The following is a 15,036-nucleotide window of genomic DNA, read 5'->3' as shown; positions in this document are numbered from 1 at the left end:
AAAAAAAAAACTAAAATGGAGATAAATTCAGATGAATAATGAAAAGCATGCCCATCTTCACTGGTCTAACCCAACTTGAAACGACCACAAACCCAGATTGTTGCCCTCTCACTCCTACCCAAACCCCAACCCCCACCCCTCTACTCCACCCTCACCTTCCCCTTTACCCTTCTCATATCATACCTACACCCCCTTCTCACCCTTATTCCTGCCTTTGGTCTCCCCCCTCCCAACACCCACTTCCCCAAACCTCTCTGCTCGATTTCAGGGTTCCCACACTCCTTTGCTGCCACCAGAAGGAGGTGTAGGAGGAGAAAGAAGCAGTCAGGGGGAGACAATGTGGCTGCTGGTTCAGGCTCTGGTCATCATTTATCAAAAACACAATGAATGTCCAGTTCAGAATACAGAGTGAGGACTGGAGGATAGAGGAGTCTTGTTGTGTGTTGAGGTTGAAGGTTGTGAACCTGTATGTGTGTCGGTTTTTACAGTGGCACTGGGAATTCTTATTAGTCTAGGTGTGAGTATTTGGGTTAGTCTTGTGCGATGGTTTTCGAGTGTGTGAAGGCATGGGGAGGGGGGCTAGTGGAGGTGGGGTTGGCGTAGCTCAGGGCCTTGTCCCTCATCCCTCGGCCCTAGTCAGGGCAGGTTTATAGGGCTTGCGTCTTGAGCTCGATGGGCTCCCCGCGGGTGTCCTGCTGGTTCTCGCTCTCGGGGGGTCGGCTGCCCTTCAGTGTGGCCAGGCGCTCGGACAGACCCCTCATGCGTGGGAACAGCATGAAATCGTACAGGAGGGCGCCCATGGCACCTCCTATCATGGGTCCAACCCAGTACACCTAGAAATAACAAACATCAGGTTAGCAGGTGTCAGACATATAAAGCTAATTTAAGAGTGAATGTGAGCAGAGGGAGGGGGTGATTCTGTCAGGTCTTACCCAGTGGTTGATGAAGTTCCTGAAGAGCACAGCGGGGGCAAAGGACCTGGCAGGGTTCATTCCGGCACCAGTGTAGTACATCTAAACACAAAGACGCTTGTCATTAGATTGTGTTAAAAATGTGCCTTGGCTTTGTAGCTCTGTTTCATGATTCTCACCCCCATGAGATGTCCAATGGTGACAGAGAAGCCAATAGAGAGGGCAGCAGATCCCAGGCGTCCATTCCTCCTCTCATCAGTTACAGCAAAGATACACACCACCAGCTGCATGGTAAGGAACACCTCCACAGTAGTGGCCATTCCCAGACTGATGCCAGGTTGCAGCTGCAGACACACAAAGGGGAAAGGTTTGGTAAATCAGCCCTGTTTTCATCCTTGCCTTTCCTAATCGCTATAGATGATTCTTTAAATGGCTACTTACCGTGTTCATTGCCATGTTGCCTCTCATGTTGCCTGGCGTGACCCCGTACAGCACAGCGGCTCCAGCTACAGCACCCAGGCACTGGGCAGCTATGTAGAAGATGGCACGGAAAAGAGACATCTGAGAGCCAACAAGGTAGGCAAAGGTGACAGCAGGGTTAATGTGGCCGCCGCTGATGTGGCCGATGGACTGGATAAGGGTGGCAGCCGCCAACCCAAAGCACAGGGCCACATGAAGAACATGATGAGGCCCCGTGGTCCAGCGCAGAGCGGCGCCCATGCCAAAAAAGACGAAGAACATGGTCCCGAAGAACTCTGCAAAGACTGCCCGCCAAAAATTCATGGACCGGAACTCCCACATGGTGACTATTCACTTGAGGTTCTCCACCAAGAAGAAGAAGCTTTTTTTTAAATGAATTGGGAAAAGGTAAATATGTACCTTTTCAGTCCTCTTCAAATGTCAAAAATAACAAAAAAGAGAGCTCCCTTTTGTAGTCAGCTGTCTAAGCTGACCAAATCACTCAGAGTCACTTCAAAGACAAACCAGGATCTGAGAACGTCAACAGACGAATCCACTCAACGAATCTTTACCAAGCCTGGAACTGGGCTGGTAAAGTCAACTCTGCTGCGCTCGCTTGCCACCTCTGTCCACCTGTCGCAAAGACATAGGTGTGAGTGATGTGGGAGTGGTGGTGGAGATCTCAGGTGGGATAAGTTGTCAAGAGGAGGTGGGCATCAATGCTAAAGGGGTGTTTCTAAAGTAGAGACGGGGATAGACAGAGTGTCCGGTGGACCTTTTAGCCTCTCTGACGGAGGGGAGAGGGCCAGACAGGGGCTTTATAATACCCCCCCAGGGGCCCCAGGTGACGCCATAATCCCCCTGTAGGGCCAAGGGCGGGGGGCGGCAATGCTGGACATCCTAAATCAAACAAACTTAACCCCTCTGTCGCCCCCTCATAACATACTGAGGCAAAAAGGGAGCTGAAGTATCTAAGAGAAGAAAGTGAGAATGAGTGAAAGTTTAAGAACATTTAGTTGGAGGTGGATAGATTTGCAGAGCGACACAGTTACAACAGAAGGACCATATCTGATCTTTAAACTGAGGAGGAAACACAGCAGAACATCAGCAAAGAGCAGCAGGAGCACAGAGGAGAAAGTTTTCTTTGGGGCGTATGTCATCTGTTGACATTTCATAACTGTCATAATCAGGGGACACAAATGCTGATGGACAAGGACAGAAAGCACACATGCATGCACAAAGACACACATGCCCACACACATACACAAATACACATGCAGATAATACAGTTGGGGCCCCGGACGGAAGTGCCCAAAGCTAACAGCGCTGAACTGACCCATACACTGAAATGCCTGACCCTGTGAAACCATTGTCTGTAACAAGCATGTGGGGTACCTATAGACTCCAACAGTTTATTGCATAAAATATATATTAAACAAAACCACAAACATTGCAGGTAACAAGGAGTTTTCATGATTTGGAGATGCTATATGCAACACCTAAAGCTCCAGCTAAACTTTATGATGACATTTGTTACATCTGTTTCAATATGTGGACATGACTTCATTGGTGATCAGTCATTTTTACTGTGTTTATAGTCAGTTTAAGTATGTTTCTCAAGACTTAAAGGTAAACCCAGTGAATTAATAAAAGGTTTTGAGCTTTGGACTGCCCATGAGCTCTGACACCTGAACTTGAAATGGCATCTGGACTCAAAATTTAGAGCCTTTAAACACAAAGACACGAGCGAGGCTGATTTCACAAACAGTAAACTGTGCCTTTGTTTGTAACAGGAGCTTCTAGGAGTTACTACACAGAGGTTTGCAGAGGGATGTAGGAGCGAATGTTGTGTGAGCGAGCTGCGGTATAGAGCAGGGGATGTGGGGTTACTGAGCAGCAACAGGGCATCGCGCTGACCAGTCCAGAGCCATCACTGTGGGGGGGTGAGAGAGGTGAGAGTGGGTGAGATGAATGCAGAACGCTGAGCTTGTAGTTTTAACTCCCTTTTATACATGTTAGAAAGAACACACACAATGCAAAATGCTGGCAGCACTGTGGCAATTATAGCTATTGTGCACATTGTGTGTGTGTCTGAGTGTATGTGTCTGTGTGAGCGTAGATAGTTTATTGTAGATCCCTATGTGCATATTTAAGTTTATCTGCATACAAACAGGCATGGAACAAATTAAGGCACAGCTGGTTTTACTTTTTCTGGGTATGTGTTTGCTTAAAATGGATGTTTGTCCTGGAATCTCCTGACAATATTTCAACCAATTCCAAGACAGTATATTGTTATTTAGAGCATTTATTTATTATAGAAGCATTGCTACAAGGCCAAAAACAGATTAGTAGCATGAAAAGTTTGTTATTACAGCATAATGTAATAAGAATAGATATTTTCATGTCATGAACATGAAACTTTTATAACAATACATGTGACGTTATCGCATTAAAATAAGCACAATAGGTTACTTTCTATAAATTGTACTACAAAATATCTTATTAAAAGCTGCAGAGATATAGATGTGATATATATATAGATTTAGATGTAGCTATAGATGTAAATGTAGATGTAGATATAGATGTATATGTATATGTGTGTATGTAGATAGATAGATAGATAGATAGATAGATAGATAGATAGATAGATAGATAGATAGATAGATAGATAGATAGATAGATAGATAGATAGATAGATAGATAGATAGATAGATAGATAGATAGATAGATAGATAGATAGATAGATAGATAGATAGATATGTAGATGTAGATATATGTATATAGATGTAGACATATATATAGATGTAGATATAGATATAGATATAGGTATCAGCCAGCGATGATAGTGAGTATATTGTCGTTTAAAGCATTTATTTATTAGAGAGGCATTTGCTGATGACAGTGGCCAATATTTAATTGCTGTGTTATATTAAAGGTTGCATTGTTTGGATTTGAGCTTATCTGACAAGAACCCAATGAATGGAACAATTAAAACAGATCAGTTGCTTTTTTTCTAATGAATAATGAATAATTCCATCCAAACAAATGCATCCCTTTGGTATTTTTTCTGATCTGGCAACAATCCACTGCCATACATTATGGAAAATGACAACTGATCAAAATGAAAAAAAAACTGTTTGACACAGTCATTAATTTTAAACACAATACTGTTCTGTATTTGGAATAGCCCTGATTTTTGCTTGTCAACCACTACTCTTTCACATTGCTGTCTTTAAAAGTCTAACAGCTTGGCTTTATTTGATGTTTGTGATGATCCATTTCCTTCGTCATCATATTCCAAAGGTTGGGAAATTTGGTGCAGGCTCTTAATTTGTCACATTTTTTTGCTTACATGGTTTTTAATGCTCAACTTTTCATGCCTAAAATGACAGTACATGTCAATACTTATTCATATAAACTGTGAAAATATTGCCTCTAATTTGTAAAGCTCTATACCTGTCACATACAGATTTTTTAGGATTGAAGCAGAGATGCCATGGAGAAATTTTTGGTTGGAATGAGATATGCTTTATTTCTGTTGAAATGAATGCCACTATTCATGCAAAACATACTTTTAAACAGGCTAACACAAGCTATACAAAAATAGATGAATATGGGCTTCAAAGAGTAAGTAGTGTTGTATCACCCAGTGAAATGTGTGCCCACACACATGCACATAGTCTTTGTATGTTTTGCTAAATACAAAGCTTATTTTCTCTGGAGGTGTTTGTCTGTAGAGCCATTAGAGAGGTATGAAGGTCCATTTGAGACTGAATAGGAGGCCTTGGAGGAAAAACAGACGGTAACAGACACAGACATGAGAGGGACGGATCGAGAGCATCATTGAACCTTTAGAGCGGGGCAAGGACCTTGTTAGCATTTCAAAGCATTCGCAGACACGATATGCAACTGGAGATGGCGAACATGAGGGTAATTTCAACAGAATTTCAATGAGTCATTAAATATCCCAATGATGTGCAAATGAAGTAACAATACTGAATCTTACAATATTGGCCAAACCTTTACAAACACTAATGACAGGCAACAGAGACCTCGTAGGTCACATTCAGCCGTAACAACCTTTGAAATGCAGCTTTTACCGTCATTTCACTCTCAGAACAGTAAACTGTATTTCTTTCACACATTATATGCAGGAAATTAAGTCCACTTAATTTATTACACTCACTAATTATGTTAAAGCGTGTAATTTTTTGAGTAAAAACTTTTCAGGAGGTTTTTATGATTATTAATGAGTACATTTTACTGCCAAGACTATTATTTTTGATTGAAGTAGTTGATATAAAGACAAATGTACTTCTAATGTAATTAATTTAGATATGTAAATGTTTAATAATTAATCATTACCACAGGCATTCAAATTTAGCCTGAAATTCTTATTCATTAAGCTGATAAATGATGCCTCCCTTGGTCTTTGGTATCTATTGTATCATTTCATGATTCATTTATTATTAATATTACACAGATTTATGTGTGTGATGTAGACTATACGTCATCATAAACATCCCTGTTGAGTAATGGTGTGTATTTTTATGTCTTTATACATGTGTCCTCAGTTGTTTTCCTGTTTGTTGGCCTGCTTGGCCCTCATGGCGTTCTGCGTAACGGTGGACAGAGACGATCCGGTCATGCTCGCTGTCTCCACAATCTCGATATCTTTGCAGGTCAGACAGGCTACGAGCTTGTGACGGGAGGCAGTTGGTGCAAAGAAGAACTCATGGGAGACGCCGGCCAGGACAGCCCCGAGCACCGGTCCTATCCAGAACACCTGCAGGAGGTGACAGGAGGCACAAAAAGAGAGGCTATGGTATCGTCAGGACAAAATTTAGTCAGCAAATGGGTGATTCAGGGTTTTTTGTGATTGATTCAAGTGTTTTGTGTCCATGAACCATGATCAGCCAAACTTAATCTCTACAAAACTTCATTATAGCTGTTTTTGAGCAAATTTATTTTATTTTTCCCAAAGTGCAGTTTGCATACAAAACAGTTAAAATGAGCTACAAATAAATATAGTGGAGTAAAATGTTTAGCTTTTGTCTTTATCTCTCTGAGTGTCCAGTAACTTTTGGGTCCAATCAAGCAAAAGTGAACATCAACATGAAAAAGTACATTTGCACACATCATTTATGAAGTGGGCTCATTTTTTAGCTAAAGAACTCTATTTTATGGAACTGTTATCCTTTTTAAAATACCACCTGTAGAAAAAAAGCTACAACCAATTTTGTTGATTGTACTTTTTGCACCATAGCCGTACCTCAAATCTGATGCTAAAAATTGTATCTGGAAAAATGTGAAAGTTTATTCAGTCTGTTGATTATATAGATGATTGTTGAGTTTCAAGTATTAGATTTTCATTATTTTCTGAATATTATTGATATTTATGTGTTTGAACATTTGTGAGTTGCTTAAAAGGCCCTGTCCACGTGTTGCCACAAAAATACCAATTTTAAATTTTCAAGTTCCTTATAATTCAGATATTTGACAGAAACTTTCAGAAAGTAATGATCTTTTGATACATTCTGGGTGATGCATACAATGGTAAAGAATCATCCACACGTTACTATGGCAGCCTGTCCATGTGTTACCACATTCTCATGTCAATAAAACAGAAACTTTTCAATATTTTACTCCAAAATTTAATTTCAGAATAGTTGAACAAAAGGTTTTGTTCTACTTGATATCAGTTTCTGTTGAGAACCGCATGTTTTGAATGTTTGCGTAAAGCTTAAAAAATTGATGTCTGTTTTAAGTCCATGTGTTATCATTACATTTTTCACCTAAAAATTTTATCTCCCCAAATTTTGTTAAACATAATGTTAAAGTGCTTATAAATACCTACTCAGATATGTATAATACATGCATATAAGTTACTCTGCTTACATGACAGAGACTGTTGAACAGGAAATGTGTCCACGTGTTACTGCTTGATCGGACCCTTTTGTCTCTATCAGTCAAATTGATGGGGCTACATATATTTTAACCATTTTCTATGTTGTATCTTTTAGCTAATATCAACATCCCAACTTAAACTATTTTGAGATAATGTGCAGAAATTAAGAATTATTAGACTAATAATTATGTGCAGGGTGAGATATGTTCTATGTTTTACTGGTAAAGATGAAGCTTTAATAAAAAAATGGGCTTAAATTAATTATTTTAAACTATAGGAAGGTAGTACAAATTAGTATTTGGACTGTTGTTCAGAAAGCAGATGTTTTTTTGTTTTTTTTGTCAAAAACAATATCATGTAATTTACATATTATTATGGTGTATGTTACAAGGATTGGTCATAAATTAAAAAAAAAAAAAAAGTGTGAAAATTGGAATGAAGTTGAGTAAAAGGTGTAACGCAGAATTGGGTGATAATTCATATTTTATCACTTTTATTTTTATTTTTTTAATGTCATTTTATCAACTTTGGAATGACATGAGGCCAATCATATCGTGTCTTATCATGTCATAAGTGTGTGATGATCCGACAACAGTAACATAATCTACCCTGATCATAACCATAGTCAATATAATCACAAAAACAAAACAGCAGTATAACTTTATTTAAATGAGGTTTATTTGCCCTAAATTCAATAAAATGGTAAAAACAAATGTGGTATTGACCTGGAGTGAAGTTGACAGAAATAAGTGATAATGTATATTTAGTGCTTTATAAACAGTGAAACATATAGTATGGAAAGTGGGTCAAATTGATTCCATGACAAGAAGAGGGTTAAAATACAAATTCCTCAAAACGTAATTAAAGAGTTGACATTTAATGAACTTTCCATTGAGGCTGGTTGAGCAGCACAGGTGCAACTCCTGTCATTAATGAAGGCTCTGTTCCACTGCGTCAGCACACACAGGTCTACAGATATGAAACTAGAGCACGTACATGGAATGCACTTCATTAACACAATTAGTTACGCAACTGTTTGTTTGACAAGTCACAATATTAACCATGAAAACAAACACCACCTGTACATGTCAACTGTAGAACTGAGCTGATTTGACAGTAGTCTTGATCAACAACTGGTGCCAGGCACAACAAACCCCGCCCCTCGCACATATTGTAGCTTATTTTGGTATCGATCCAGCTGATGACATCATGTCTATGCGTGTGATGATGTCAGCATATCGGTTGCCTCTATATATGTGCCAAGTTTGAAGTAAATTGAAACAAAATTGATGTTTCTATATACATGGGAAAGTTCACCCATAATAAGAAAATGGGGAAAAAAAGATTTAAAAAATTCATAAAAAATTGTACATTGACCTGCTTTTCCCAAAATGTAATCACATCTATTCTGGGTGATTGGCAATCTACAAAATAAATTTGGTATGAATTCAACCAACAGTTTTACTGCTACAGACATGTGAAATTTCGCCCATTATAAGTAACTGGGGGAAAAAAATATCTAAAAAATTCTTTAAAAATTGAAACTTTGACCTACTTCTTCCAAAATGTAATGAGATCTATTCTGGGTCATGGCCAATTTACAAAACAAATTTGGTACGAATTCAACCACTAGTTTTGCTGTTAGAGTGTTAACAAATAAACAAATCAAACCAAAAACAATACCCCTTTCTTACCCAGTGATTTTCCCAGAATCCAGTGATGATGGCTGGACCCAGAGCTCGAGCTGGATTCATACATGCACCAGAGAACCGAGCCTGAGAGGAAAAGAACACATATTACCTTCAAAAGTCAGCTAAGTCCGGGCATGATGTGACAAAAAAAAAAACATATTTGACTTGATGTCATCTTTAGAAGACATATATTGAGGATAGATTTAGAGCTCTTCTTACACCGATGAGCACCCCAGCGGTATGTGCAAGTCCAATGGCGAGGTTTGCAGGTTCGGTGCTCTCCCTTCGTCGCTGGTCTTCCACTGAGAATATGGTGAAAACCATCTGGAAGGTGCACAGAACTTCTATCCCCAGAGCCTGTCCTGCATTCACCTCCAAAGGCACCTGAAAGAGACAAAAAGATGACAAAAGTAGGCCAGAGGGTAGGAATATTCAGCAAAGGTATCTTGTGTGTTTGGTTGGAGGGTTTACCCTGTTAGCAAAGTTCTCTGCAGTGGATTTGAGTGGCAGGGCCAGGTAGAGGGCCCCAGCACCTAAAGAGGACCCCAGACACTGTGCTATGATGTAAAGAAGGGCTCTGAGAACGTCTATCCTCCGAGTGGCCAGCAGAGACAGAGTCACTGAAGGGTTCACCTGATCAACAAACATAGGCTTATGGATTAACCCATAAAGACCCAAACAACCACTGATGACCAAGACTATCTATTGATGTAAATGTCTAATACTGATCCATTAATCCTATCAATACATGTAGATCAGGGGTCTCAAACATGCGGCCCAGGGGCCAAATGCGGCCACCCAAAGGTTCCAGTCTGGCCCATGGGATGAATTTGCAAAGTGCAAAAATTCATGTCAAACTAATTTTAGTTCAGGTTCCACATACAGACCAATATGATCTATAGTGAAATAATAATAGCATAATAACCTACAAAAAATAACTCCATATTTTCTTGGTTTGATGTGAAAAAAAATTGTATTTCATTATGTCTGTAAATAATGACAACTTGAAATTTTTGTCTTGTTTTTGGTGCAAAAAATAACATTAAATTATGAAAATATTTACATTTACAAACTATCCTGTAACAATCAAATGTGAATAATCTGAACAAATATGAACAACCTGAAATGTTTAAAGAAAATTCAGCACAATTTTAACAATTTTCTGCCTGTTACTGCGTGTTTAGTGTTTTTGTAGTTGTAGTTGAGGCATAATATTATTAAAATTGCACTTATTTTTGTAAGAAATTTCAGTTTTTTCAGGTTATTCACATCTTTTTTATTTGGATAGTTTATAAAAGTGAGTATTTTCATAATTTAATGTTTGTTTGTTTTTTTGCACTAAAACAAAGACAAAAATTTGGATTTGTCATTATTTATAGGTTATCATGCTGTTATTTTATTGGTCCGGCTCAGTGCAGATCAAATCAGGCTGAATGTGGCCTCTGAAAGAAAATGAGTTCAAGACCCCTGATGTAGATAACTGGTGTAAAATGCAGTCTGTCATCTTTTCATGGTCATCAGATATGACCCATTTGGACGTTCAGAGGCTCTGTAAAGAAAGTGGAAACACTGTCATCTTCTACAACATTAATTCACCATTAAAACCCATGGAGTTGGATCTATGACAGTAGATGGAGACACTTGGTTTATGTTCAGTTAATGATATATTTTACTGAAAAACTCACTTTTTCTTCAGTTTTCTCAGTTATGATAGAATAACCTTTGAATTCACTCTGAGCTTTAATGAAACATCTACATGATCAGTGAATTAAATATAGGAAAATACATAATTTACACTGAAAAACTCAGTAAATGGTGGTAAAGCACTCAAGGTAGGTTAAATACAGAGAAAAATGTATTTGGGAACTGCCACAAAAGTAGCACTGGGTCTTTATGGATTAAATAAAAAGGTTCAAACTGAGTAAAATACACAAAAATATTAATAGAAAAGTGAGAATGATCCAAAGAAAGAACTAAACTGTCATGAGACAAAGAAAAGCCACATATAAAACAATACTCATGTACTGTAACTCTGGGGCATTCACCTGTGCACCGCTAATTTCTCCAAAACAGTGTCCCAGTGCAACAATCACCACACCTACAGCCACCGCTGGGTATAAGGGGCCCCCAGGGGCCTCTCCGGGGCCTGGAAGAGAGGAACCCAGCAAGGTGCTCACTAACACCAGGGTGCCAAGAACCTCTGCTAGCATGGCACGCCAGAATTGCCGACTGCGCAGCTCCTCAGAGAAAGGCACAAAAAGAAAAATAGCCTACAATTAACTTCTGAAACATGTTGAGATGTTTGATAAACTGGGATTATCTGTTCTATAAAATATTGTGAACACATTAGTAGAGGATGGTGATATATTTAGTCACAAAAATCCAGTGATTATTGTATTATGGTCTTTGTTGTGTTTTAAAATCTTTTAGAAACATCTACATATACAGAGGAAGCATTTATTTATTTATTTATTTATTTATTTAATTTAACCTTTATTTAACCAGGTAAGTTAGTCAAGAACTGATTCTCATTTTCAATAAGCATAAAAATCATTGCTCAAATCAACATAATAACATAACTGGAAAGCTAATCCAACCTTCAATATACTTTAATCTGTTCTGTTTTTGATCATTAAAATGAAAATCAATCACAAATGCTTTGATTGTGTCAAAATGATAACAAATATAATGTCTAATACCAACAATCAAATTACCATATAATGTAAAATCACACACACTGCAGTGACGTCAGTGTTGACAGTTCGCATCAGTGAGTTATCAGGTTATTTCCTCAAGAAAACTAGTTCTATTAGAAGTAACAATAAGATGCCTACCTCACGCCACGCCATTTTATCCAAAACAAGAGTGTTATTATTGATATTATTATTTTCCCTGTTGGTCTGTTTGTCCGTCTGTCCGTCCGTCCGTCCGTCAGCTGGTGTGTGAAGCTTCAGGGTCTCATTAACTTGTAGAGTCTGAGAGGTTCTTTGATGGAGCAGCCTCCTCCCTCTCTCCCTCTCTCTCACCTTCCTCAGTCTCTTCTTACCTTACACTACACCTCAGACCACACACCTAATGCTGCTCACAAAGATTTTTTTGTTATTATTATTTTTTTTATTTTTTTTTTTAACAGAGTCTGACCTTGAGCAATTTAACACATCTTTAGAAAACTACAAGGAGCCTTTACCTTGTCCTCAAACAGGACTGATTGTGCATTGTGATTGTGCACTTCACTGCCTGCCTGGAAAAATCAAAGGACAGGGCTGGTAAGAACATAAGAGAAGACAGTGGAGGATGGTGTAACCTCTGCTGGAAGAAGACTGAAAGAATGTAATTACAGCTGCAAAACATGAAGTGAACTTGATTTCAGTGAAAATTGTTTTTACCAACCAGCAAAGAAGTAATAAGTAGTTTCCTTATACAAATGTAAACTTATTAAAAATGTCATCACAGATATTTTTAAGTACTTCATAAATGTCAATCTTCATATATCCACAAGATGTAGATACATAATAGTAACATAAACCCTTATATGTAACATACATTAGTCTTAATGGGACCATATATGATATACTATGTTTCCATATGAGCATTGATGACCCTGTTTGTCATTTGTCTCTTGTTTGGTGAACTGCGTTGATATGTCCTGAGCACCTGGCGCCCATTACTGCTGCTCTGCCTGATTTTCATATCAATTATAGGAAAAAAGGGACCATTAGTGAACAGGGAGCATTAAGAAGAACAGACCGTAGCGTTTCCTTTGAAATGATCAAGCGTGCAATTATACGATAAATATCCCTGTTCTGTAATCATACACAATGCTTTGCTTCAAACAGGATGAAATCAGGTTTTTTCTGTACAGGATTCATTATGAGTTAAAATACTTCTCATTTAAAACAATGCAAAAAAAAAAAAAAAAAATGGAGTATGTGCTACGAAACAAACCAATGTGACACCGTCCACTGTGTTATGCTTCACCCAAAAATCTCCAACATCATGTCCTCCCACTCTGCTTATTTCTGTCCTCAAACTACTTGTTAGGTGCCTCTCCAATCACCATGGGGACAAACTGTTTCATGATGCTGTTGCCATAGTGTCTATTGTGCCGTTGCATCTGTGCACGGATTTCACATGCTCTTTGATATCCAAGAAGCATCTTGTGAAGATGTTTTGCAAAAAAAAAAAAAAAAAAAAAGACAGAATTCCACCGAAACTACAGATATTCTCATTGGCTATTTGTCAGAAAGTATTAATTGGAACTTGTTTTCATCATGCAAATATTCGTCTTCAACCTAGTATATATATTTATGACATTTAATCCTTTCTAAATCACAGAATACAGACATAGACATAATAATTGTGTTGGAGATATAGGTGACATGGAGATGTTTTGGAGAGCAGAGTCCAAACTGATTCCTGACCCTCCAGGCAGAAGGGGTCCCTCAATCTGGCAGTCCAGAATGAACTGGTTAGGGGGAGTACTGGCGTGGTCCATTATGCCGTGGATTACCCCCCTCCCTCCACGGCAACTGTTAAACTGTTATCCCTCCTTTTGTGGGGCTAAGCCCAACTGTGTGGAGCAGGACGGGCGGGGGGTACACTGGAACCCGCTGGCGTGGGGAGTTTTCAGCCCCCTCTGCTCAGAGTGCTGACACTGACACAATTTCACACACACACACATACACACACACACACATGCACACACACACACACACAAAGTGCCAGCTAAGGGATTTGAGGGAGTGATAGAGGGCAAAGGGAGGGACGTACACTAAGAGACACGGTATTTGTTTTATAGTATTAGATGTGTGCGTTCTACCAAAGCTTTATCGCAAGAAAACGTCACCGTGTGCCATTTTGCGTGTGTTTTCTACTTGAGTTTGTCGCACTGTAGAGCAGATGGAAGTGATGGCAGGATCTTCCCAACAGCATGTGCCTCAGACAGGACTCTCCAGGAAGCTGCAAAGCCCACTTCAACACTCCAACATATATCCATCATGTTAAAAGACTCTTTGCTCCTTTTTTTTTCTTAAGTTACAGTACAGGTATGATGGATGCAGTGCAAATGTACAGGCACACATATCGACTCTTAGGCCACCTGTAGCTTTGCTGTTTTTGAAGAGCCAAAATGAGCATATGTACTGTATATATTTCTCATTCTCTTTTCTTCAGATACAACAAAAAAATGCACTAAATACATGCACAACCTTACAGGACACACAAAAAACTGAACTAAATGGGTTCTAAAGGTTAAAGCTACTATTTAATGTGACCTCTGACCCCATGACAAGAGGCAGCACAAACAGTTAGAAATATCTAACATGTTGAATTAAACCTGGTATAAAATATCAGAAAATTATTGCAATAAATGTTATATTAAGACATATTCATTCATCATTCATTCAAGGTTTATTAAGGACGCAAAAACTAGATGCACAGGGTAAGATAAAAACATACACAATAAAAAAAATAGTTAAGTGTAATATTAAGTGTAAAGGGAGGTCACACTAAATACTGATTTAATTCAGATTTTCATTGTTGTTATTGCTGTATATACTTACCACATATCCAGAGACTGAGAAATGCATGTGTGGTCATTAGAATTTTACTAAACCACCTAGGACTTTTGCACAATACTGTATCTGTGTTTGTTTTTCACTGTCAGTCACAGTTGCCCCAGAAAAATAACTGCTATAGGGTTTTATTCTTAAGATACAGTACAGGTATGATGGATGCAGTGCAAATGTACAGGCAGACATATCGACTCTTAGGCCACCTGTAGCTTTGCTGTTTTTGAAGAGCCAAAATGAGCATATGTACTGTATATATTTCTCATTCTCTTTTCTTCAGATACAACAAAAAAATGCACTAAATACATGCACAACCTTACAGGACACACAAAAAACTGAACTAAATGGGTTCTAAAGGTTAAAGCTACTATTTAATGTGACCTCTGACCCCATGACAAGAGGCAGCACAAACAGTTAGAAATATCTAACATGTTGAATTAAACCTGGTATAAAATATCAGAAAATTATTGCAATAAATGTTATATTAAGACATATTC

General features: G+C 38.5%; 2 protein-coding genes across 2 annotated transcripts; both read right to left on the bottom strand.

The window, feature by feature from the left end:
• Positions 1 to 647: 647 nt before the first annotated feature.
• mipb (major intrinsic protein of lens fiber b) lies at positions 648 to 1,787 on the bottom strand. Its single transcript, XM_030139249.1, has 4 exons — positions 1,353 to 1,787; positions 1,091 to 1,255; positions 933 to 1,013; positions 648 to 833 (listed from the first exon to the last, which is right to left on the bottom strand). The coding sequence occupies exons 1-4, from the start codon at positions 1,710 to 1,712 to the stop codon at positions 648 to 650; spliced, it is 792 nt and encodes a 263-aa protein (XP_029995109.1). The 5' UTR covers positions 1,713 to 1,787.
• Positions 1,788 to 5,940: 4,153 nt separating this feature from the next.
• Positions 5,941 to 11,818, bottom strand: LOC115423177 (aquaporin AQPAe.a). Its single transcript, XM_030139916.1, has 6 exons — positions 11,804 to 11,818; positions 11,015 to 11,209; positions 9,441 to 9,602; positions 9,189 to 9,353; positions 8,973 to 9,053; positions 5,941 to 6,156 (listed from the first exon to the last, which is right to left on the bottom strand). Exons 1-6 carry the CDS (start codon positions 11,816 to 11,818, stop codon positions 5,941 to 5,943), a joined length of 834 nt encoding a protein of 277 aa, XP_029995776.1.
• Between the last annotated feature and the right edge of the window lie 3,218 nt (positions 11,819 to 15,036).

The sequence above is a fragment of the Sphaeramia orbicularis genome, chromosome 7 (assembly GCF_902148855.1).
Source record: "Sphaeramia orbicularis chromosome 7, fSphaOr1.1, whole genome shotgun sequence".
Lineage (NCBI taxonomy): Eukaryota > Metazoa > Chordata > Actinopteri > Kurtiformes > Apogonidae > Sphaeramia > Sphaeramia orbicularis.
This window is presented reverse-complemented; position numbering and strand designations above follow the sequence as displayed.

What these genes read in the sequence shown, in the direction of transcription:
- mipb (XM_030139249.1), bottom strand. Translation starts at nt 1,712, where the DNA reads ATGTGGGAGTTCCGGTCCATGAATTTTTGGCGGGCAGTCTTTGCAGAG. An exon ending in GCAACATGGCAATGAACACG is followed by an intron (nt 1,256 to 1,352) that starts GTAAGTAGCCAT and finishes GTGTGTCTGCAG; the next exon opens with CTGCAACCTGGCATCAGTCT. An exon ending in GGAACTTCATCAACCACTGG is followed by an intron (nt 834 to 932) that starts GTAAGACCTGAC and finishes TGTTATTTCTAG; the next exon opens with GTGTACTGGGTTGGACCCAT.
- LOC115423177 (XM_030139916.1), bottom strand. An exon ending in GAGAAATTAGCGGTGCACAG is followed by an intron (nt 9,603 to 11,014) that starts GTGAATGCCCCA and finishes TTTGTTGATCAG; the next exon opens with GTGAACCCTTCAGTGACTCT. An exon ending in CCGCTGGGGTGCTCATCGGT is followed by an intron (nt 9,054 to 9,188) that starts GTAAGAAGAGCT and finishes TTTTCCTCTCAG; the next exon opens with GCTCGGTTCTCTGGTGCATG.